This window comes from Poecilia reticulata, chromosome 3 (genome assembly GCF_904066995.2).
Source record: "Poecilia reticulata chromosome 3, P_reticulata-male-v2, whole genome shotgun sequence".
Lineage (NCBI taxonomy): Eukaryota > Metazoa > Chordata > Actinopteri > Cyprinodontiformes > Poeciliidae > Poecilia > Poecilia reticulata.
This window is the reverse complement of record NC_088832.1, coordinates 19366770-19393276: the sequence shown is the minus strand read 5'-3', so window position 1 is coordinate 19393276 and position 26507 is coordinate 19366770. Positions and strand designations below refer to the sequence as shown.

The 26507-nt window shown below is 38.8% G+C and overlaps 1 protein-coding gene across 2 annotated transcripts in view; it reads right to left on the bottom strand.

The window, feature by feature from the left end:
* myo1ea (myosin IEa) overlaps nt 1-25424 on the bottom strand; it is a 61696-nt gene extending 36272 nt beyond the window's left edge. Inside the window, exons 1-2 of one of the 2 annotated variants that reach the window (XM_008405358.3) lie at nt 24916-25424; nt 1681-1824 (exon numbers count right to left, since the gene is read on the bottom strand). In XM_008405358.3, the coding sequence (XP_008403580.2) occupies nt 1681-1824; nt 24916-24918 (147 nt within the window). In that variant the 5' untranslated portion in view covers nt 24919-25424. The remainder of the gene's footprint in view (nt 1-1680; nt 1825-24915) is intronic. The other variant, XM_008405361.3, reaches the window with a different exon arrangement.
* Nucleotides 25425-26507: the final 1083 nt, after the last annotated feature.

Here is a 26507-nt window from a genome sequence, read left to right as displayed (position 1 = left end):
GGGTGCAACAGAACTGCGGCGGCGAGTTTGCTGATCATTCCTGGACCTAAATAAGGGCTTACAAATCCCAGAGAATGGACCTTCCATGTAATGCTGAGGTTTTATGCTCCTAACACAGAAGGCCGCTCATGGCAAATAAAGCTGCTATTATGGGTGGCCCACAGTGACCCAGGACCTTAGCAGGGAGACCTCCCAGTTACAGCTATTTATTGACCCAAATCAAAGGTCTGACTCAGAGCTGAAGAGCCCAAAACAGCCCACATTTACTAAACTTCACAATCCGGAGCCGTGCCAGAAAGGCGGCGATGAGGTCCATACACTGAGCTGCTCTGAGAACACTCAAAGAGGTTATTCATTCATTCATTCATCTCGCTGCACGTCATGAGCAGCTTACGTCTGCAGCGACAGCTGCATGTTAGAAACCTAAATGTTGCGTTTGTGCAGGATAGCATGGCAGCGATTGAGGCGTTTGCACAATCGTCTATTCTTACACATTTTAAAAACATTTCTACTGTTATTGCACATGTGTTTTTGTGATATGTATTGTATAATATTTTACATAATTTGTATATATTCTTAAATATTCAATACAAATGCACATTATGTAATTTTTCCAAAAGTGAGCCGACTCAGTTGCACGTTCCTCGGATTGTGTGTCTGATATACCTGTTTCTAATATCTGCACAATATTTTGTTATAGTCTATACAGTATATTACTACTTTTTTGTATTCATATATTGATATTTTTATATTTATATTTCTTGTTTAGCTTGTGTGGTGTTCCTTTTTTGTTCTACATTTCTGGTTTTTTGGAGGCGGGTTTTGTTGTTTTTTTACTTTCCGTCTTGACAGCTTAAATTTCCCACTTGTGGGACTAATAAAAGATTATTTCATCTTAATCTCGTCTGTACAGGGTTTCCCCATATGTACTATAAGCCTGGCGGGCCACCAGGCTGTACTTGCGACCCCTCCAGGCTAAGCGTTGTTTATTTATTTGGTTCTTTTTCTATTTTTGCCTTTATGGTTGTTGCTTGGGTTTTGTTCACGTTTTCCAATAACACATTTACTATTACCTAGTCATATTTTCAAATTTCTTGTCAACTATAAACATTTTTTAACTCAAAAACACGACAGGTCGCTGGATGACTATCCTAGCGCCCCTACTGCCAGGCTTAACAGGTTTTCTGGGGGAAACCATGTTTAATTTGCTGCTTTTAGCACTTTAAGAACTTTTTGTGTGAACTTTTATATCTGCTGTTGTTGTTACACCTGAATTTCCCCCTTCGCAGGACAATAAAGGCTGTTTCTACTCTATTCTATCCAGCATCCAGTACAGAGAGATTCCCTGAACAGAGGTTTCTCCATTATGCAATCTGCTGTTACTCACAACCTTTTTTTTTTTTTTTCTTTGCATCCCCCTGCGAGACGAACTAAAGCACGTCTGACTCACAGGAACAGCGGTCAGATATCTGGTTGAGATCTGGTACAAAGAGGCCCTTTCCCACCTCCTTGCTGCAGAACCTCTGGGGGAATTTGTCACCTTCCGACACCGACGTCGAGGATCGCTCATTGCTAAAATGTCACAGCGAACGGGCATTCAGCTATTCTGGGAGAAGTGCGAATGAGACGGCTCGGACATTTCTCACAGCATTATGAACAGAACGTGCGAGCGAAGGATACAAAGATGTAGTCATCCATGTATCTCTTCTTGAGGTTGTCCACGATGCCGTCCTCGCTGATCTTGCTGAGCAGGACCATGTCATCCACGCCGCTGTGTTTAACATTGTGGCTCTGCCAGTGGTACCGGTAGTGGCCCCGGCTCCCCTGAAACAACAAAAAACACACAATGCACAATTGTTAGTACGCTCGGAGGAACACAATGGCGTGAACGAATCTAGAGTCTGACATCAGGGTGGGCCAGATGCGCTGCTACAATACACCGGCCCACACAGAACCTGAGCTGGTGGGTTTTGTCATCCTGTTTCAATCGGAAACTTCTCATCAGAGAGGTCAAAGGTCACATGTGGGGTACCCCAAGGTTCAATCCTAGGACCCCTTCTTTTCAATATTTATATGCTCCCACTGGCAAAGATTATAACAGGACATAGGATTAGCTACCACAATTATGCGGATGATACACAGCTCTACATCACGATGTCACCAGGTGACTCTGAACCCATCCAATCACTGAATAGATGCTTAGAACAGATCAATGTGTGGATGAGCCAAAACTTTCTCCAGCTGAACAGAAACAAAACTGATGTTATTATCTTTGGACCTAAAGAGGAACGAACTAGAATCAATGCACAGCTTCAGTTATTACAACTAAAAACCAGCGATCAGGCCCGAAACCTGGGAGTAGTGATGGACTCTGACCTGAACCTTCAGAACCACATTAAGACAGTCACAAAGTCGGCCTTCTATCACCAGAAGAACATCTCTAGGATTAGAGGACTTATGTCTCAGCACGATCTAGAGAAACTCATCCATGCGTTTATCTTTAGCCGCATTGATTACTGCAACAGCGTCTTCACAGGTCTGACTAATAAATCAATCAAACAGCTGCAGGTGATCCAGAACGCTGCTGCTCGGGTTCTCACTAAAACCAGGAAGATAGAGCACATAACACCAGTTTTAAAGTCCCTACACTGGCTCCCTGTAGCTCAGAGAATAGACTTTAAAATACTGATGTTAGTTTATAAATCTCTGAACGGTTTAGCACCACAATACCTTAAAGATCTGTTATTGCTGTACCAACCGTCTAGACCCCTCAGATCTTCTGGTTCTGGTCTGCTTTGCATCCCCAGAACCAGAACCAGACGAGGAGAAGCAGCATTCAGTTTCTACGCACCACAGATTTGGAACAAACTTCCAGAAAACTGTAAAACAGCTGTGTTACGACCAGTCTAGGGGGGCCAGGTCGCAACATGAAGGATCCATCCTCCTCCGATCTCAACATCCGACACACACAAAATTGAACAGTTGATAATGATTTATTTTTAAAAAGATATATCTTTTTTTTTATCAAGATGTTACAACTGGAGTACCTGGCTTCAGAGTGAGCTATCGCCGAAAACAACAAACAAAACGAACCTATCTAAATAATAAGAGAAGCTTACCTAATCAAAAGTAAATAAACCAAAGTACAAAAAAACTTACCTTCCTAACCTAAGAAAAACATGAGAAAACTAAGGAAACATAAACGGCAACTCACTCCTACACTCCAGAACTCTAACACAGATAAACAAAGGAAAAGGGTGTGGCCGGTGGAGATGAGTTGAGGATGGAACACAGGAAGTCCGCGTCAGCATCTTTTATGTCCGTCCCCTCCGAAAGGCAGCCAATGGGACATCTCCGTCGTCTTCTTGGAATCAATCAATCAGGGACGGGCACCTGCCGACTCATTTATAATCAACTGTACGCCGTCAGTCGTAACACCCCCTTTCCTAAGAATTAAACACACCCCCAAGTGTTTAATTCAAATGAGAAAACTAAAAAATTCTAGACAAAGCATCAGCTATTACATTATCCTTACCCTTTTTGTAGTTAATCTGCAAGTTAAAGCCTTGCAGAAGCAGAGACCAGCGCATCAGTCGATGATTGGAGTTGCGCATTTGGGAGACAAAAACTAGCGGGTTATGATCAGTAAATACTTGTACAGGTTGCGCACTAGAACCAAGATAAACTTCGAAGTTCTGTAAAGCAAGTAATAAAGCAAGAGCTTCTTTTTCAATTGTACTGTAATAAAGCTGATGTCTGTTAAACTTTTTTGAGAAGTAGCAGACAGGATGGTCTATGCCTTGCTCATCTTCTTGCAGAAGAACAGCTCCGGCGCCAGACAAACTGGCATCAACTTCAAGTTTAAAGGAACGTTCGAAATTTGGCGCAGCCAGCACTGGTGCACTGCACAACAATGCTTTGGCAGACTCAAACGCAACCTGACAAGATAAAGACCAGACAAAATTTTTCAAAGGACTAACAAGTTCAGTGAGTGGACTAACTACAGCTGAAAAGTTTTTACAAAACCCGCGATAGAAACCACACATTCCCAAAAAGCGACGCAAATCTTTTTTTGTTTGTGGGACAGGAAAATCGATTATTGCCTGCACTTTAGCAGCAATAGGACGCACTTGTCCTTGACCAACCTGTTTTCCTAAGTAGGTGATAGTGGCTTTACCAAACTCGCATTTAGAAAGATTTAATGTGAGAGAAGCATCACGAAAACGATTGAACACTTCTGAAAGAGTTTCCAGATGTTCTGACCAAGTAGCGGAATAAATTACTACATCATCCAAATATGCTTCACAATTTTTCACTCCAAATAACACCTTTTGCATTAAACGTTGGAATGTAGCGGGTGCATTACGCAGCCCGAAAGGCATAACGGTATATTGCAGGAAATAATCGGGAGTCACAAAAGCAGAAATTTCAGAAGCCCTGGGTGTTAATGGGACTTGCCAATAACCTTTTAACAGGTCCAATTTGGTAACAAATTTGGCGGAGCCAACACGATCAATGCAGTCCTCCATTCTCGGAAGCGGAAAAGAATCGGCCTTAGTGACAGCATTAACTTTTCTGTAATCGGTGCAAAATCGAGATGTGTTGTCTGGTTTCGGGACCAGAATACAGGGCGAACTCCACGCGCTGTTACTGGGCACCGCTAAACCATGTTCAACCAGGTAAGCCACTTCTTGTTGCATTAAAACACGCTTCGTTGGATTTATTCTATAAGCATGTTGTTTGATTGGTTTCTCAACTTCCACATCAATATCATGGAAAAGCACGGAGGTTTGTTGTGGATGATCTGAGAAAAGCAACACATTAGTTTCAATCAGATCAACAACATCTTTTCGGGCAGATTGTGACAAATGAGATAGGAAAGATTCCAGGTTTCCCAACACTTCTGAGTTCCTCAAACGAGCCATAGGCATACAACCGCTGTTCTCCCTCAAATCGTCATCGGCCAGATGATAGAGTGGGGTTGAAGAGCAGATAGAAATGGGGGCTACAAAAGAGATTTTATCGACAACGCCTTCTCTGGAAACATAGCGTTTAAGCATGTTAATATGACAAACCCTCATTTTTCGTTTTCGATCAGGAGTCTTAATCACATAGTTCGTCTCATTTATTTTTCTGTCCACTTCATATGGTCCAAAAAATTGTGCATGAAGACTAGATCCACTTATAGGAAGCAACACCAAAACCTTTTCACCAGGAATAAAATTTCTGATCACAGATTTTTTATCATAACGAGCTTTCATTTTACTCTGGGCCTTAGCCAGGTTTTCTTGGGCCAGCTGACATGCATGAAAGAGACGCTCTCTAAAACTGCTAACATAATCAAGAACATTATGCTCAGTTTGATGCGACTCTGACAACCATTTCTCTTTAACGAGTTTGAGTGGACCGCGAACAGTGTGTCCAAATACCAAATCTGCCGGACTGAATCCAAGGGATTCCTGAATGGTTTCTCTAACTGCAAATAGCAGAAGTGGAAGACCCTCATCCCAACTTTTACTAGATTCAAGGCAGTATTTGCGCAACATAGTTTTTAGGGTTTGATGAAATCTCTCGAGCGCACCCTGGGACTGTGGATGATAGGGGCTGGAGGTTTGATGTTGAATTTTCAGTTCATTCATAACCTGCGCAAACACTTTTGACATAAAATTTGTCCCTTGATCCGTTTGAACAACTTTAGGTAAACCAAAAGTTGAAAAAAATTTTGTGAGGGCTTTCACAATGTTCTTCGCCTTTAACGTGCGTAATGGAATTGCTTCCGGAAAACGAGTGGCAGCACACATTATAGTCAAGATGTACTGATGCCCCGACTTGGTCTTTGGCAAAGGGCCGACACAGTCCAATAAAACTCGTTCAAATGGTTCGCCTAGCGCTGGAATGGGATGAAGCGGCGCTGGAGAAATTGGTTTATTTGGCTTTCCAACCAATTGGCATGTGTGACATGATCTACAATAATTCACTACGTCAGACTTTAAACCAGGCCAAAAAAAATTACGTAACACCCGGTGATAAGTTTTTTTAACACCACAATGTCCAGCCAAGTTGGCATCATGTGCAAGACTCAAAATCTGAAGTCTGTAATCTTGTGGCACAACCACCTGATTTATTCGATGCAGATCACCTGAATCTGGGGACCAAGATCTCATCAGAACACCGTTTTCAACAAAATATGTCACTTGGGCTTTAGATCCACTCTTATCTACAACAGAAAAGCAAGAAATCAATGACGGATCATTCTGCTGCGCTTTGATCAATATCTCCTTAGTAATATTTAAACTCAAAGTTACGTCTGCAGGAATAAGTTCAGGAACGTCACCTTTTGACACTGTTACAGAGTCACTTGCATCAAAACCATTTTCATCAAGTGTAGCCATAAATGACCCAGACAAATCTACGATTTCCCCCATTTTACGAGCCTGCGCGCGTGTAATTGCGCATGCAGGAAACTCATTCAAAGTAACAGCTGATTCAGTAACAAGGGTAACCGAAATTGGGTCATCAACAACTTCCGGTGTAGGAAACACTTTTCCGCCAGCCAAGTCATTACCAAGAATGAAAGAAACTCCTTCAATTGGTAACCGCGGACGCACAGCTACTTTAACGCGTCCCGAAACTAATGGTGAATACAAGTGCACCATATGCAGAGGGGCTTTGGTGACGCTCATTTTTATTCCCCACACAAGAATATCTGAACCACAAGATGTTTGCGTAGATAAAGGCAGCACAGATTCTAACAAAAAAGAGTGATAAGCACCTGTATCCCTAAGGATTGTGATTGGAACTTTATCCTTTTCCTCACCCGTCAAAGAAACAAAACCTTGCGAAATAAATGGCAAAAACTGCGGATCAACATCAACTTCAGGTTTTTGTTGAATGTCACCGCGTACATTTGGCTGGGAAGCGGACTTTATTAATCCCACACCCGCAGGAGTTTTTATACTCTTAGCTTCTTTTTCCTTCAAGACGGGGCACGCAGCAATTAAATGTCCAGGTGCGTGACAGTAAAAGCACTCACGATTGTTAGCTTTTAAGTTAACTGCTGGCACATTTCGACTCACTGAGAGATTTTTTCGTTCGGACAAATTTTCTTGAAACGAATTCTGTGAAAAAACACATTTTTGTGAGTCAAAATAAATTCGTCAGCCAAAAGTGCTGCTTTAGTTAAAGATGACGCTTTCTGTTCATTTAAATAAGTCACAATACGTTCAGGTAGACACTTTTTAAACTCTTCCAACAAAATAAGTGATTTTAAATCATCAATAGTTTTAACTTCACACGAACAACACCATTTATCAAACAAAACATTCTTCTGTCGCGCAAACTCAACGAATGTCTGATTAGCAGTTTTATTAAGATTTCTGAATTTTTGACGATATGCTTCCGGGACAAGTTCATAAGCTTGCAACACAGTTTTCTTAAGAATATCATAATCTAAACTCTGCTCAAAAGACAAGCTCGAACACACTTCTTGAGCCTTTCCAACAAATTTACACTGCACCAAAATGGACCAGAATTCCTTTGGCCAGCTCAAGGCAGCGGCTATGCGCTCAAATGCGCCAAAATAAGAGTCGACCTCAGACTCACGAAATTGCGGGACCAATGTGATGTGCTTACCAATGTCAAAAGTAACAGAAACAGAAGAATCTGTGCTTGGTGGTTTTGGTGAAGCTGCAGGTGCTCTGTTTTGAAGCTCAAGAGCTCTGATCCGAAGATGCATGGCTTCCACTTCCAGCTCCTTGTTGCGGTTCTCCACCTCCCTTATATGGAGTGTGAGACGCAGATCCTCCGACGACATACCTTCAAGAGGTTTAGAGTCCTGATTGAACTCTGAGACTGCAGCAGGCGCATCAGCCAATGTCGAGTCACCAACCGCGCCAAGTGCGGCGTCTCCGGCTTCCTTCATTGCAACCGTTTGCAGCACACCTTTATCCACCAGTTTCTCACACAGCGTTTCCTTCAGTTCTGATTTTCGATCACTGTAAGACACCTCAACATTATAATGGTCAGCCACAATAAGCAGATCCGCTTTCTTACATTTGTCCAATTTTACCCAAGAAGGTGAACGTACAAAGTCATCAAGGGAAAACCCCTTCTCCATAATTCCCCGGTGCACAAAATAAAACTGCCAATCAGAAAAAATAAACACTTACCGAACACAACGAAAGAAGACACATAAAACAAAACCAAGATTCAAAAGTGGGAGTAGTTTGAACGGACGAGCCCCCAATTCATGTTACGACCAGTCTAGGGGGCCAGGTCGCAACATGAAGGATCCATCCTCCTCCGATCTCAACATCCGACACACACAAAATTGAACAGTTGATAATGATTTATTTTTAAAAAGATATATCTTTTTTTTTATCAAGATGTTACAACTGGAGTACCTGGCTTCAGAGTGAGCTATCGCCGAAAACAACAAACAAAACGAACCTATCTAAATAATAAGAGAAGCTTACCTAATCAAAAGTAAATAAACCAAAGTACAAAAAAACTTACCTTCCTAACCTAAGAAAAACATGAGAAAACTAAGGAAACATAAACGGCAACTCACTCCTACACTCCAGAACTCTAACACAGATAAACAAAGGAAAAGGGTGTGGCCGGTGGAGATGAGTTGAGGATGGAACACAGGAAGTCCGCGTCAGCATCTTTTATGTCCGTCCCCTCCGAAAGGCAGCCAATGGGACATCTCCGTCGTCTTCTTGGAATCAATCAATCAGGGACGGGCACCTGCCGACTCATTTATAATCAACTGTACGCCGTCAGTCGTAACAGCTGAAACACTGGGTACCTTTAAATCTCAACTTAAAACCCACCTGTTTAGAGTTGCTTATGGCTAAATTAGGGTTAGAGTGCGGGTTTTGATGTCTTCCATGTTTTTATGTCTTTAATGTTTTTAATTTTTTCTTCTTTCTTTTCGCCGTTTTAATGATGTAATGTTTTTTGTTTTTTTTGTTTTTATTTTTATTTTGTTTTTTTTAAATTTTTTTTTAAATCTCTCTCTTTCTCACTGATTATTTCTGTTTTTATTTTAATTATGTAAAGCACTTTGAAATGCCTTGCTGCTGAAATGTGCTATACAAATAAAATTTGATTGATTGATTGATTGATTGATAATGAGACGAACCTCGAGCCCAAAAGTCAAAGTGTGCAAGTCTTTTGATTTGCACTTTGGAATAATGCAAGTTCAGATTCCCACTAGTGCTGCGTTTTATTTATCCAAGTGCTAAAAATGCAGAGACTTGACTTTCATCCACATCTAAGCCCTCCTCCCCTTGTTTTTCCTTTTAGCAGAGTTTGTCTCGGGAGATCTGAGGTCATTCATCATGTGCTGTGAGTCAGAGCCGCTTGGCTACTGTAGACGGGGGTCACGGTGTGCTGCGAGGAGCGAGTCTCTTTCTCCAGGACGGAGAACGACTCAGAGTCCACAGTCGCTGTGAGGCGTTAGTAAACACACAAGTTAACTTTAAAACTCCCCCGTCTTCAGTGGGGAAATGTGAATGGAAGGAAGGCAAATGGACAACATCCTGCAGGAAAGAGAAGCTTTGTGCATTCATGCTAAAAAAGTAGCATCAGAATCAGCTCAGACAATTTCCATGCTTCCCATTTATAAGTAAACATCTCAAACAGCTTAGAGAAAGGTCAAAAAGGTAAAAACAAGTGCTCAAAAAATCCCAAATTATTTCCTGAAATCCTTTTACTAAATCTCTAAAAATGTGTTCTGGATTTTAGCTTAGAGTTTGATTTAGGAGGTGAAAACATCTGTGATTTTTGTAAATATTGTTAATATACTAGCGAGTAAATTAACAGTTATTCTTGTTAGGTTTGATCTGTGGGAAAACATTTCTCCATCAACAGTTTACAACAGAAATTTGACAGCAATAAAGAGATTTTAACCCATTTTAATGGGTTTAATCCATTTTTAATTGTGGTTAAAATGCAATGAACAGGATGTACCGTTAAGGTTTAATATAATTTTAATTTTAATTTTAACGACCAAGTTATTACTCGGAAGACAGCAAAGTGATGATGTGAAATTTGCATCAACTTGGCAAAAACGCTGGTGTATTTAAATTTGATTATAAATCCGTGTTAAAAATTAAATAATATTCTCAATAATCTGTGGGAAACTGTATTGGTATTACAGCAAACAAACATTTCTCATTTCATTGCCATCACCCTAATCTTTAACTCCCTGCATGGATTTTCTGTCAGACTCAACTCAAACTAAAAGGTTTTAATTTTACTTCCGGTCAAAAGAAACATGCGAGTTAAATTAAAATGTTATATTAAACTAAATCTGCCTGGCGTATGAATAACTTAATTAAACATTAACTGAAAATACTTTGCATTGACTGTTTAGTAATTTTACAATTATTCACTGTTTAGTATGCAGTTTCTATAGAGATCAATCCACCAGAGATCAGAATTAACTAATTTTATTTTGATTGGTAAAATTATCCATTAAGTTAATCAAAATAAATACCTCCCAAGATTTTCTATCTGTAAATGAATCAGCCAAGAAAATATACTTTTATTCACAAATTGAGTTTAATAAACGTCAGATTAAGATTAGGCACATATAACAAATGGGAATAATTATGTAATTCCTTTATTTTTCTCTTGGGTTCAGAATTACCTCCTGATAAGAACATTCAGTCATTTTAATTTTATTTCATTTTAATAATTTTTATTAAATTTTTTTACATTTTAAGATACTTAGACAAAAAATAAAACAAATCAGAAATCTTAAAAACTGGAGTCAGTAGGCCAGAAACCACCAGCGCCTCTATAAGTCTTCTGCATTTCTAGTTTTCAAGGTTTTTTTTTTTCAAAGTCAGAAATGTAATCCTCATAACCAAGACCCAACGCTGATTTAACGAGCAACATAAACAACTCTGGAGGTAATGCATTTAGCATCAAATAGCACTTCAATCTCAAAAGGCTAGAAAATGTTTATGTCCCATTTAAAAAATAAAAAGAATCTGACTTTTTTCTCAAATGAACCTAAGCAAGCCTTTAATCTTGCAGCATTTTACTACCCTTTTGGTTTCACATAACCACTTTATAAGGGAATAAAAACATCACAGCACAACATTATATATCTGTGACTTTTCATTTGTTTTATGCTACATAAAACAAAGTAAAGAAAAAAGCATGAAGCTAAATATGTGAAATTTTGCATTCGTTCACGTTAAGCCATGTGCTACATTCAAACTTAAACAGCTAAAACTTACAGTTTTAACCACCTGTAAAAACCATCCATCTGCTTAGTTTGCAGCAACCAGACTACAAATAAAATTATGCTAAATCACATTTAAATAACTGATTTAGCAAGAAAAACATGCTGGCTTCGAGTCTGGGTTCTTTCAACAACTGGTTCGCTGAATCTGGATAAAATGTATCCCACAACCTCTAAAAATAAAGCCTGACTCATAAGATCTCAAAGCTATTAGTGAAAACACAGCTTCAACTTGGCCTGAAAGATGAATAAAACATATCCACCAAATCTATTTATTACAAAACCTAAAATAATTAGACATCATATGAAGGGTTTGAGTATATTTTGTAAAATATTAACATATTTATCAGTATCAAAAAAATTTAAGGAATGTTTCTTTGTGCTGAAGTATGTGATTTAATATTTGCTTTGCATCAGGGATCACATGAAAAAAGTGAATGTTGCTCATGTCTCAATGAAAGATGCAAACGTTGCAGTGTATCACAACACACTAAAAATAAATAAATACAGCTGCTGCAAAACTAGTGAAATATTCAGCATCAAAGAGCAAGAAAACAGCACAAGGGAGGGCAGTAAAAGTCGATGTGTTTTCAGTTATTAACTTTAAATGAGTCTGGTAGGATGGCCAGAAGCATTTCATATCCTGCAGGGGGATTATTATATTTTTTTTTCCCATTCAAAGCAACCAAATTAGAACCACTTTACAATCAGAGTTATAGCAGGGGTGAATAATGTCAACAGCTTCTCAGATTAATTCAGGGAGTGTTTTTCTGTAGGAGCGAAATGTTGCTTGGGGAGTCTTCAAATCACACAGTTTAACCATTTTGAAAAAGGTCAAGTCAGTTTGTCTGGCATGGTTTGTTTAAAGAGGGGGAAAAGCCATCTTATCCAAAATAAAATGAAAAAGGGGAAAATCTAGATTTCTATGTTTAAGTAAAAGAAACAAAAAAAAACAAGACAAATAAGTGAAATTCAACTGTTCTAGAAATTATTTTAAGTCCAGCCTGAGATGCTTGTGACTTTCAGTGTGAAAATACAGTTTAATGTAATGTCATAAGCAACTCAACCAGATTTAAGTCTGAACTTTGACTAGACCAAACACAAAAGCAGTTATCCTACGCTTAAGCTAAGTGTTGACCAGATATTCTTCTTCAGCATTTTCTGATAATTAGTAGGATTCAAGTTTCAAACAAGTACAGCAAGCTGACTGGGTCCAGAAGCAGCAAACAGTCCCAGGCCATCATGGTGCCACTACCTTGTTTGACTTTCTTTATCATGCTCTTTTCCTGTGATTATTTTACAACAACCAAAAATTCCAGTTCCGTCTTAAAAATCCAAAAAATATTTTCCAAAAAAGTCTTGTGGATCTTAAAGATGTTTTTTTTTAAACACAATTACCATTTTGGTCTTTTTGGTCAGCAAGGATTTTGGGATTAAAACTCCCTCAAGAAAGCCATTTTTACTCAGTCTCCTCCTTATTGTTGAACAATTAACACTGAAATCAACTGGAGCAATTGAATCCATGTTTTCTCCATTTATAGATAATGGCTCTCATTATCGCAGTTCTAAAACCATAAGAGTAGATTAGAAAGCTTTTCCATTTTGTTGTTTGTTTTTTGACTGGACGTGATGCGTTTGTCTACATGTGCACAGAAAGGCTGTTCAAGCCACGTCTGGCAGAAATCGGGCCAAGACGAGTGAAAATGAACCAAAAAATAATAATTTGTCTAATTATAATTATAGGTACTTTATGGCTTAAACGGTAGGTCAAACATGTTAAGGTGGAAAATGATTTTTCATTGCAATACACGCAGAAAGTGGGAGTGACAGAGTAGCATTTTCTGTCAACCAACAGAGATGCTGTGTTTTGCTGGTTTTCTAATGCCAGTTTCAATTATGTAAGTGCACAGTGTCACAAAACAGGGCTGGATGTAAAGGTTGAGGTTCCTTAATGCAGGGAAGTTTTGTGAAGAAACCCCAAACACAAAAAGAGAAGAGAAAAAAATCCTTAAAAATGATCAAACTCTCAAAATGATATTTAAATGAAATTATATTTTATCAACTGCTCTCTCTCTCTGTCTTTTAATTTAGTGCTACAACAACAATAATTTTGTAAGAAGGAGCCTACAGGTAAACTGAAGCCAGAAATGTTTCGGTTCGGCCATGAAGTGATGATTTTACAACAACCAAAATGTGAACGGTGAATGTTTTAAGGATTACATCATGTTTGAGCCTCCTCTTGTTCAGCGAAGGAAGAAAATCTAATATTTTCCAGTAAACTGAGGGAGTAGGTGCACAGAAAAGGAGGACCTTACAAAAACATCCGGGAGGAGCTTAAAAAAGTCAAACTCCTTTGCTGGCTACTGAGCCAGGGGTAAAGGGTCACTTCCCCAAAGCATTGTCATGACCTGTCCAGCTCTTCATCGTAGGGTCCCCCTTGAATTCTCTACCGTGTATCAGAAGGAGGACATTTAAGATCATTATTAAAAATGAAAATTGGAGCTAACGGCCAATTGGACCCTGCAACATGAAAACATAACAACAGAGCCACTAAAAAAAGAAATTTAAAGTCCTGGCCACAGATCCTGATCTCATAAATGTGAGATTAATTGAAATTGTGAACAAGCTGAATATTTGCTGGGGTGTTTCACATCCTTCATAGAGATACACAGAAGGAAAAGTTTGAGTTAAGCTTGATTAGGATGTTTGATAACCGCTGTAGAGAAGATGCCCCGTCACCACTCTACCTCAATATTTTCAGCAAAAAAGTCTGAAATATGTTAATATCCAGGCTTAAAAAACAGCTGCTGCAGAGAGTACATAAACTCTCTGCATTGAGAGTTTATGTACTCTCAACGCATACAATGAGAGTACATAAACATGCTTCAATCATGCATAAAATAGCACAGAAAGGTAAAAAGTATATCATACTTTTACAAGATTAACATTTAACACATTCATTTTTAGAAGAAGTTTTTTTTAATTCTGCCTCCACTTTAGGAATAGTTTCCTATTTTAGTCACTTTTTCAGTGTTTTTGACTCACAACTCTCTTTATCTCCTTCTTAAAGCGACTCAGTGCTGGTGGAACTGGAGTGACGTTAAAGTAGTGTACACAAACACACATGAGCACAAACACAAGGGACACGTGTTGCAATGTGAAGTCGAGGGTAGGCATAACAACACCATCTCCATGCAACCACAGACTCTCAGAGCAGAAAACAAACAGGGCAGAGGAATAAAGTGTGACATCACTAGAACATTGTTATGTAAAAACACCAAAATATACCACACTTGTTATTTAAAAGTAGGAGACAAGAGAGCATGGTTTCCATACATTGTATATGAATGTATTTAAAGAAAAAGCAGAGCTTTTTTTCTAAGCTAAAACAAAGGAATCTCAACACAAGTCCAGGTTTTCCCTTCATGCAAATACCATCACCAAATATGGAGAGTGCTGCGCTCTGCCTCAGCGTACAGGAAATGGCTGGGTTTGATTCAGTATCATAAGCGGCACTTTTCCCCACATTTTTCCTTTTTTTTTTTCCTCCCCTTTCCACACCGAGGAAGGACACGCAGTCCTGCGAAGGCTGGAACAGGCAGCTCTGCTCATCTGAAATCAGTCCTTCACTCTGAAAAACGGACGAGCTAAAGCAATTCATCAGCGCAAGATGAGCTTTGAGAGGAATCACTCAGAACTTGGCTGGAAGCAAGTGACTGACATGTACAACTCCCCACAAGTGGTGGAAGTAAATATAACACCGAGCGGCATTCTTACCACAAACGGCTTGAGGTTCGGCCCTGAGCCACGCCTCCTGGTTAGTCATCAGATTAGAGAAGGAATTTCTAATGAAGCAAAGCCCTGAGACTAAAATCTTCTAGAAGAACAGAGTCTCCTCACACTCACGAACACGTTTTATACCCAAGAAAATGCGGTTATGAACTGTAGGTGATTCGTCCAGCAGAAAAGGATTTACAGAAAACATGAGATTAAATCTGGAAGCCAAGAAAATTCCAACAACAGCTAGACCAACGCTGCAGGAAGCAGCATTAAGGTGATCGATTCTGACTAGACGAGAGGTTTCTTTCAAAGACGACACTGCAGCTTTTGCAGGAAACTTATTCGATTCATGCTGGAGATCACGCTGTGGTTTGACCACCTACAAATCTTGCAAAATTGGGACTGAAGCATATTATTGCAGATGCAGCCAGAGGGCAGAGCATGCACAGTTCAATCACCATGCCAGTGGTTTTGTGTGTTTTAGGTCACTGACTCTAAATTATGTATTCTTTACGCTACAGCCAAACGTTTTCCAAAGTATACTGACTTTTATTGATTTCCTGAGTTCCTATTCGCTTCGGAGACATTTGGAAATCAATGCCAAACTGCTTGGGATAAACGCTCCAAGGCAGCTTCAGTTCATGAATTTAAATATGTACGTTAAACTTGATTTCTAGATTGAAACCACGCCGAGTTTGATGGTTAACTACACTGACAAAAAAGTAATAAAAAGCTTTTTTTTTTAAATGGTTCAATTATTTAAGAGTGTTTAAAAAAAAACAAAAAAACCTGCAACTGTAATCCAATATCTAAACCCAATTATTTATCTTTATGTATTTTCTAGAGCTACCAACAGTGCGGCTAATGATTTACTTCCTTTTAGAAACATTTTAAGAAAAAAAGAATCATCATACTTCTTTACTTTTCTTAACTTCACTTAAAAAGTTTTTAGGCAATGTTTCACATACCGGAGGTTTATTGTGCAGGATCCACTGCAGAAATTATAATCAGGTGCAACCAAAACACCAAAGTCAGATAAACAAAAAAAAAAAAAAACTTACAAATGCAAGGAAGTTTCAGTCAAAAGTCTCAGACAATGAGTTAACTTGTAAATACAGCAAAAGAGCAGAAAAAATATATTTTTTGAGAATGACCTGTTGTAGAATTGCATAATCTGCAATGCATGCTCGGTTAGTGAATGAGTTTCTGCTAACTTTTAAAGTTCAGCATTTAAGTGAGTATAACTAGAAAACAAATAAAAGAAAAAAGTCCCAGACTATGAGCTCATTTGCTAGTGAAGTAATAGAACAGAAGTAGAACAACATCTGAAAATGAGCTACTGCTTAAATTCTCTACAAATAGAGTTGGATACACCCCTTAATGGATACACACACCAGGGATATTTTAGTATTCAAGCTGTGACTCAAAATTATGAAGAAAGAAGAACAACTTGCAACAAACGTCAGGGAACAGCTCCAATATATATTCAAGCGGAACATGTGGGTTGATGTGACTACTTCGTCTCCATCTCAATCTGAGGAAGAACAGTTCTCCTAAGAACTTCCACCTGCTCCCTTTTGCTTGCGTTCGCACTTTATCCGAGATCGCTCGGTGTGTGAAATCCTGCCAGATGACGAGAAAAACTGCTGACAAAGACGGCTGGCCTTTTTTCAAAGTGAGGAAAGATAAACAGAGATGAGAGACAGAGCAGAAATGGAGCAGGAGAAGCATGCGTGCGAGCCGGGTTGATATTCTGAACCTTTCAGACGCTGGCGGCTGTTTAAATCATGCTAAAGGGCCCAGGTGTAACTCAGTCCGATTCATAGAGTTCAGAAAACGGCTGCCGGAGTCTACTGGAGATTTGACTGTGTTCACAATAAAGGCATAAGATTAACTTTACATTCATACACTGGGAAATAAATCAGTAACGATACAAACTGCAACAGACGTCATCACTATCAACAGAAAATACATCTAATAACTTCACTGAACTCCAATGAAGAACCGCACAGCATTCTGGGGGATGTAGGCAGAGGACAGGCTTTAATCTCTCAATCTCTCACAGACAGCTAAGCAAGGTTCAACTAACTCGCTCGGTCTTTGGTGGCCTGGCAACAACCTGTTGGGGGGGGACTTGTGGTTACCTAGCAACAACCTGTTGAGTAGCAGTTTCAGGTTTTGCCACTGTGTCTCATAACTGCTTAAAAATGATAAACAGTGGCATGAAGTGAAAGGAGAAAATGAGAACAACAGCTCCGTCCGCCTCTGTGGTTGTGTCAGACCAGAAAGACCACAAATTTACCAAACAATATCTTGATGAAGCCCAGGACTTTTCATAAAACTGAAATCACTCAAACATGGAGGTCGGAGTGGGCTTTGCTGCTTCAGGACCTGGACAATCAGTCATAACTGATAAAATCTTAAATTTTGCAGCATTCTAGCATAAAATTATGAACAATTGTTCAAATTCAAAAATACTTTAATAATCCAAAAGGGAAATTAAATGTTGTTGAAGCTCATTAATTAAAAATCTTTAAAAAGTTATTGAAGTTATTAATGATGAAGTCCCATCATCAATCTTAACTTTAAACTCTGAACAGACTGTTAAAATAGCAACTATTAGAGGCCACAGCTTACTTCAGCATAGCAGTGTGACTTTATGAAATAATATCTTTGTTATTAATCTGTCCACATTTGACCTTTCCTGGTCACAGAATGGGTTTATTAATTACTCATTAAATTTGCATGGTCCAATTTTAAACATGAGAGAGTGGATAACTTCTTTCTTCTCTACATTTATGACTTTAATCAATCAAAAACACCATAAACAGTTAATTCAGACATTAACAAGAACAGACATCAACATTAAAAAAGTAAAATGGACCGCAGAATTAAAGGGCAGGACTATAAGAGAATGACACACTGAACATTACTTAATGGTTAAATTAATTAAAAACACGGCAGAAATAAAGTTTAATAAAGTTAATCTGATATGTCTTTAAAGATCAAGATAAGATCAGCAAGTTTATAAAATCCGACTTCTTAAGGTATTTTTGGGAAGAGATTGTTGAAATTCCAGCTTCACACGAGCATCTAAAGGCAGCATAAATACGGAAGAAAGCGAGGGCTGCGCAGGTGAAACAATGAAGGGTGGAGTAGGAAGCTGCAAGGCAGTAAACAAAAAGCAAAACATTTTCAAGACCAACATAAAACAAAGCCTTTTTTCTTTTTATTAAAATCTATAAACGTTTAGTAGCTGCTGTATCTCTGGGTGTCGTTCCTCAACAACCCACAGTTGAACACAGTGAAAGTGTATATTAAATATTCTCCAGAGACAAACAGTTCACACACTGAGACAATAGAACCTGACTGACATTCCTGTTCAAACCACAGTCAATGACCCTGAACTGAGTTACAGCCTAGCAAACAGCAGAGAAGCCACTGCAGCAGCCAAGGTCTAAATGAAGCATCGCCAATTAATCCAAAAGGCACAATGAGTTATTCTGACACCTCCACAGCTCATACGGTGACTGTAGTCATTTGTAGACCAGAATAAACCATTTCACCAACAATGGTATCACCCTGTGGTGAATCTCAACTTTCTGCGGTCTGAAAAAAATTTAAATCTATGTTTCAATTCGCTCGATTTTGGAAACACGAGAAGCTACCGTTTATAATGACGCTAAATGCTGCTCCTGCCAGGCAGGGCTGAACTCGGAAGCATCCCACATAGAGGATAGCCAGAATGATCCCCTTTTAAAAGGACGGCCTTTGTGCTTCAACGTGTTTCAACACGGCACAAAAACTTTTAATTCCCGGGAGAAAACTTCAGAACTGCTCATTTGCAACATCAAAAACTTAATCAGCCCCTTAAAGGAGCAGCAACGGCAACATGGCTGTCTATAAAAGATAATATAAAAGACAATGCGGTTTAGGGTGGAGCTCAGCTGAAATCCTAGACAAAAAAAAGACACACCATTCAGTGCAGAGATGACCTTTCAAAGCAGCCTCACCCTGGTGGTGAACAGCACAGCGAACGCAGGCGACGGGGGAGACATCACTGTCAGCTGTGACGAAGTTATTCCTGTGATTTGAACTAATAAAATACACGTTGGCATGTACCCAGGACTTAAACTGGACTAAAATAATAGAAGAAGCGAACTTCATGGAGGGAACATTCTCTTTTAGATTTAGTACAACTAGCAAAAAGCAAGACTAATATTGTTTTTTTCTGGCATTGTACAATGGGGAGTGAACAATAATTTAATCTTGCATCAGCTCTAAAAGGTTACAGCTTCGATCCTGAAATCAGCCACCAAAACAGAAAATATTTCCTCAAAGTATTCTTTGGTTTTCTTTTATCTACCATCTTCCTCAACAACCGCACTTGCACAAGCCAAGCACGATTATTTATAGAAACTAAAATCATCAAATACCAAAAACTTTTACCACAGAGTGAGGTTGTGTGGCATTTACTGTGAAAGGTCCTTCAGGTCAGAAGAAATGCTTTAGTCCGAACTGAGCGCTAAGCCTCAAAGTATCAGTCAGTGTTCACTGCTGCAGATTCACTGGCTGCAGTGAATGCAAGTCTGGGTTTAAATGTGCAAAATGACAAAATTAGACAGTAAAAATGTAAGAAGGATTGAAAAAAAAGTTGTCTGCACAGAAGAAACTAAATAAATACAGTGGGTGGGTATTATCATAAAAGAAGCAAAAACAACAGCAACTGACAAAGGCATTTTCAGATATTAACCAACTACTGCACAAAATAATTTAAATGCTGTTTCTGAAAACTGCGACTGAGATTAACCCAGAGAGTTCAGACTCTTCCTTTTCATCACCATTTGTGAGCTTTAGCTCCACCACCGCTAAAATCCCAACATCATGCGTGGGCACTGTGGGAAGTGAGCATTTATTCAGCATAGCAAAAATATTTTATTGGCATTCACAATTTGCATGAATTTGCATAAAGTCCTGCTAAATACTGAAACCAAACAGTCATTTGTGGTTCCAATAGAGCAGAAAATGACTTTGCACAGCATTTAATTCAACATCTCAGGCAGCTCTAAAATGAACATGAGTGCTTGTTTTTACTCTCAAATTTAATCTATTGAACTTTAAAGCAACCAAATTAGGTATTAAAAAGTGGAAGGCCTTCGCTATTTTATAAGTTTGATCACAGAAGTAAAATGTGATGCTTGAGTCAATATTAGCTTGTGAGTGACACTGTTCTCAGCAGGTGAAACCTCGACTCTGATTGGTCCTTCTACCTGCACCGACAGCCCACCGGTGTAGACACTTCAGGACTGATTACCAGCAGAAACCTATAAAGTGAGTCACTTTTCACACTGTCACACCTTATAAAGTGATGAATGCTGCAGCTATTAAGCTGACAATGCAATTATTTATTGCTCTGTAGATATAAGATTGTAAATTTTACTTGGATACTTGTTTAGCAGAGCATGACTTCACAGAATACGTGCGCAAAAGCCCTATGTTTCAATGTTAATTTAACTTCCTGATAAGGCAGGAATTAAGTTACAATGTTAACAAAAATCTGGTCATTTTGAAGCGGTAAACCTGAGAAACTGTGGAAATGGTGTCCTACTTAAGCAAAAACACCATTTATATGGCAAGGAAATGATTCGGATCCGTCTTGGTCACCTTCTTTGACTAAATGAATAAAATCTTACCAGTTAAGATCAAAGATTCAGAGAAATCGGATTATTCAGCAGAACCATTTGATAGATGAATAGAAACAACAGTGAAAGCACTAATTTGTGTTTCTTTTTGTTGTCAGCTGACTGTAGAGACAACTATCACAGAGAGACTGAGGATATGTTTATTTCTACAGAAGTATTTTAGAAGTAACACAGTGACTCAAGTCTGCCAGAAAAGAGCCAAACCAGCTGATTCTGAATGTTTTCCTCCAAATAACGGTAAGTCTGTTCCAAAAACAGCTGACAAACCTTTTTAAAGCTTTGACTCACCTTTTGTTCCTTATGAATCACTGTCAACACTTTGGACATTTTTAACTTATTTTTAGGGAAATCTCAACAAGGATTTTTTAATGCATCTTTAAATATGCCATTTATCTTTTATGGGATTTAAAAAAATATATCATAAAACAAAAGGTCAAATCTTATCCTCTGGGTAACCCCTAGCAACAAGAGGAAAAAGATAGTTGAGAGCCTAAAAAGTCAGTAAGAAGGACGTCACTGCATACCAAATTCAGAGATATTTTTGTATTTTAAAAAAATATATAAATAAGAAAATAAGTTGTCAAAAGGAGGCCAATTTTCTCAAATTAACAGAAATACAAATACTTAAACATTTGTTATGATGAAGGTAAAAGTTTAACTTCCTGCGACATTAAGAAAGAAGGTTCAACAAAATCAATCAGTAAGACAGACCCACAGAAAGAGACAGCCGAAGCTCGACCATTCAAGAGGCCATTCATTAACCAGGAGGGTGAACATTGACTCCTGTGTGGCCAGGGGAAGCTATCGGGGAAGATAACCGGAGCAGAGCAGCAGGAGCCTCACTTTGCTCTCCATCCAGGAAAGTCATACATGCAAATTAGCAGCTACAACAAGACACTGCCAAGAACAAGAGAGGGGGAAAAGCATGCTGACGAAGATTTCAACGTCAAAATAAAACTCTACTGATCCAGTTGTGCTCAGTTAAAGAAGAGTTCACAACAAAGCTGACTTATCCATCACCTGTTTGTTTTAAAACAATTTAACGAAAAAAGGGAAGTGGCATATTCTGACATTTAGTGCATCCTAAAGTGACAGAAATTTATTGGGAGACAGATAGGAATATTTGTGAAACATTATATAAAAGACTTTTCAGATATAACACAGGACATTTTACTCAAACTCCACATGCTGCTACTTCAAAAAGTGGTATTTTAAAAAAAGGCTAAAACAAAGAAGAGGCTTCAGAATTGGTGATGGTGGACATCCACCACACACTGAGCAACTTTACCAACTTTTCACCAGATTTAACTATAATTAGAGTTACAGATGTATTTATATTTCATGGCATACTTGGATATCTAAATGTGATGAAGGTGACTTGCTAAAGTTAAAACTGAGCATTACATTTGGACCAAAGGGTGACGTTGAATGTGGCATGGCTGCTTGTGCCAAACAGGCTGGTCAGCGTTTCAGAAACTGGGATTTTCCAACATAATCACTCAGGTTAACACAGAAACGTCTGAAAAAACAAACATATCTGTTGAACAACATAACCTGTTGAGGTCAAGGGACCCTGGGCAGACAGGTTTGAGAAGACAGAAGGGCATCAGCAGCTGAAAAATTCACATTTTAGTCAAAGCAAGCAGCATAACAGAGAAGTAGGAGTTACTCAAGATTAGGAAACTGAGGCAGCCTAATAAAGGTGGAGAAGAATATACTGGAAAATCATCGTCATCATTTCAGTGGTGGCATTTCCAACAGTAGATCCACAATACTGAGAAGATGAGAAAGGTAGCAATTTCTATCTTTAGCATTTAAAAATCACAAACTGTGTTGCAGTTAGTCCGGAATACTTAAAACGAGGTCAGCAGTTCACATATCTCCATGTTCCAGCTTGCCTCAATACAAAAAAAGAGAAAAAAAAATTTGGAAAATGTAACAAAATAATAATTTTGTTATCTTGTTGTTCTGAGTTGTTCTCCCAAACAGAAAAGTGCTCATACAGGAAAACAGCTGACGTCGCTAAAAGCAGCTCTAAAATCTTACAGATCTGATGAAAGTTGACTCAAAAGTGTATTCAACATGTGAACTCAAAAAATTACATTTGGGATATTTTGGCTCATGCAGAAAAAAGTCCATTCAGCTTCCCTAGTGGAGCAGATGTCCCTAATAATTCAGTGCTCAGTGTAATGACACAGGACATGCATTATTATTTTGTAAACAAAGTGAAAGTATAAACATACTACAGATAAGGCACAATCTGGGACACAATAGCAGAAGTGTCAGTGTCGTCGCTGTGCAGACTACTGAAGGAATAAGCATGGAAAGAGTTTTTGATGAAGTGACAACACTCGTCACATATTCTCTTTTTAATAAGCCGTGGATGATTAAAAGTAATTTCTGAATCTATATTTGTAGCCAATCAGCAAATCTCATCACCTCATCAATGAGTCAGGAGTCAGCACTATTTGAGAGCAACTCCACCCTCATCATCATCAGACATCCTGAGAGCTGAACTAGCATGAAGAGACATTGCTTTAAAAACTGCCAGAAGTCATTTTTAACAGAGGATTTCCACAACACAAGACAGATCCTTGGCTCAGTCAGAGGAAATTCAACACGGGGCTGTAAGCCATGGCGTGCAAAAGGTGAGTTTAAACAGGTACACAGCTGCTTGATAAACAGCTGCAACTCAGATTTACAAAGCAAAATATGAGCTCCACTTGTTCCTGATTTACGGTAAGCCCTACGGTGGCACAAGTAAACACTCATGAGGTCCGTGTGAACAGTAGGTAGCAAAAAGGCTGCGGATAAATGAAAGCATGTAGGGCAGGGATCAAAAGAAGAGTGGGAGCGGACTGAGCGGCAGCAACAGGCCTAACGAGTTCCCCAGGTCCACAGGACGGCTGCTCGGCCTGTTTTCAGACACAAAGCTTGAATTCCTGAGCAAATCTCTACAGCAGTGGAAGGTCTGAAGCTCTGAGTTCAAGGGGGAGCCAGATCTCTGTTGGAAAAACTAATGCAGACCATCTGCTGCCGTACCATCTTACAGTTCAACATCTGGATGAGAAGGAAGTAGTGAGCAATGCTGATGTCTGAGTTTAGTTTTTCCAGACTTTGTCATGCAGAAATAATTCAAGTTGGCAGTAGCCACGAATGCAGGAATCTACGCACTTTTTCTTTATGTACGATAGTTGTAGTTCAAGTGTAAAAGTACATCACGATAATATCAATCAGCTTTTTGATTTTTCCTTGGGGCAACCTGACCTCCAGGTTCAACTCATTGCTTAAGGTAAAGAAACGAACCAGGTCTCAGTCCAACTTGTGCTTAAAAAGACACTTTCATGACAAAAACTGTCCTAAAGCTACCTGAGGATGCTCACAATTACAAATGAAGTTCTCTCCAAACTGTCTTCATCAGCATTACAATTATTATATTGTGTACTTTGTAGCAATTTAAAGCAAACAAAAGTTCTCCAGTCAATCCAAGCAGACTGGATCATGAGGGCGATAGCAGTCTGTATCACAGCCAAAGTAAATGCGCTTCTCCGGGTGATAAAGGCTTGTGTAATTATTGCCAAAACACAGTGATGAGCCTCACACAGGCTGCTGGGTCTAGGTGTGTCTGCCTGCTGCAGGGCCTGGCGTTCAGCAACCAGGAAAAACCTGTCTCCGGGTAATGTGCAGACACACAAGTTGTTTCACATACTGTACACACTCCACCTGACACATGCTCCAATGGCTGACTAACCGGTTTCCTTAATGTAAGACCTGGTGCACCTGACTGATGCTTTATGTGCATATAAATATTCCTGGGTGAAAATCAGATGGTTAGTACCGGATATGGGTTTCCCCAGCTGCATTTAGAGCAGACCCACTAAGAAAAGCGGTTCTGCTGTTGGGAGTGAGGGCTTAGGAAAGCAGATCAGTGTCTGTTATTGTGAGATAATTTAATTAGAAAAAGAAAAAAAAAACAAAAATAAAAATACATTAACTAATAAACAAACACTTGTAGACATATTTATCTTCTGGGATTAACCTCTCTCTTTTTCTTTTTTCTTTTTTTTATTTTTTATAAAAAACTATTATTATGCGTTTGTTTTCCCAGCTCTCCAGAATATATCTGGTCTATAACTACTAGCTACTTTAAACAAGTGGTACCAAAACACTCACCATCCTCTAATTTCACAGCAGCTCCACTCAGTCCTCTGTCGTCTCCCCACAGTCCAGTATTTGTGCGAAACTCGGTGAAGTCCGCAGTCCTTTAAAAACAAAAGTCTACAACTTTAACCTGAAATCAAAGAGGAAGAGGAAGAGGAAGGGGGGAAAGTCCAAGTTTTCAGAAGTTATTCCTGAAAAAGCGGGGACAGCATGGATGCGGTTTCCTCAGCTGCGTCCTCCGTCCATGGTGAAGTCCCACACTGACAGCCAGCGGCGGAGCATCGGCTCTGAAACATAACACAGGAAACTGAGCCAGGGGATCCAATCAAAGGGCACACAGCAAGTAGTATGTTTAAATATTCATCGGTTTCTGGGAGCGACTCCACTGGGCATGCGCGGAACTTCAGCCGGCAGATAGAGTCATTTCCAGACTGAAAGTTATTGTAGCACGAAATGTGGTCCATCTGAGCGAGAACGGGAGAAAGCTGCTACTCTTAAAATACTCGCAAATCAAAGTTGTAATGGTCTTGTTGCAACTTATGCTCAGTAATTTTTCTAACCCCACAGTGATAGCATATTTTCTTCAGTTTTTTTTTTTTTTTTTTAAAGTAATTCTAGTTACTGATTAGAGAAACTTAATTACAGATTCCACAGATTAGTGGAATCTGTTACACTGTTCCTCTTGAAATGTAAACTATTATAAATGGTTTAGTCATTACTTTAAATTATATCTAACTTGAATACCGATATAATTGTTTTTATATTTAACTGAACAGAGGGTCTACCTGTTGGAAAGGGGACTTTGTGGTTGTGCTCCTGGTTTGGGCTCCAAGAAAGATTAAATGAATGGAGATTACAAATTGTTCCAGTCGTTCAAATACCACTGAAAACCTTCAAAGCTGGAATGAATATGATCTTCATAGTTTGACACAAAATAAAGGAAAAATAATTTTGCAAGGCCTGCCTCATTTATATTATTGCATACATACACTTACAATCTCAAACATTTCTTTGTTTTAATTTGTTTTAAATTACTCCATAGTTTTTCTCCCCATTAGTAGATGTAAATACACATCTGATGTATCGACAGATTCATCAAAACTTCTGAAATCATTACTTCTCCTAAGCTTTTCTGCAAATTATTGGGATGTTTTCTTTAAAACGTGGTAAATATCTAAGCCTATTTTCAGAGTGGTTATTTTGTAAATAATCTGCAGGGATCAGTCTGGTTATCAAGCAAAAACACAAATTTCATAATGCAATCAATAGAAGTCATTGTTGGGTGCAAAACAAGTTTTGTTGGTGATTAAAGAATAGATAAAATAAAAGGGCCTCAAAAATCCCTATTATGGCGGCTCATATAACTGTAGGCCTTATCTACTGATTTCATCACAGTAAAAGGTCAAACAAAGCAGGGGAGCAGTGCAAAATTGACTTGTAACTGAATAAACAAACCAAACAACAAAACTGATTAATCAGTTCTTTCACTGCTGATTATATCAGCTTTTGTTGAGTTTCTTTAATTCCTTGCCTGACACAAAATAAATAAAAAATACTAATGATAATTTCATGCAGTTGTATTTATTTATTTTTTGGGACATATT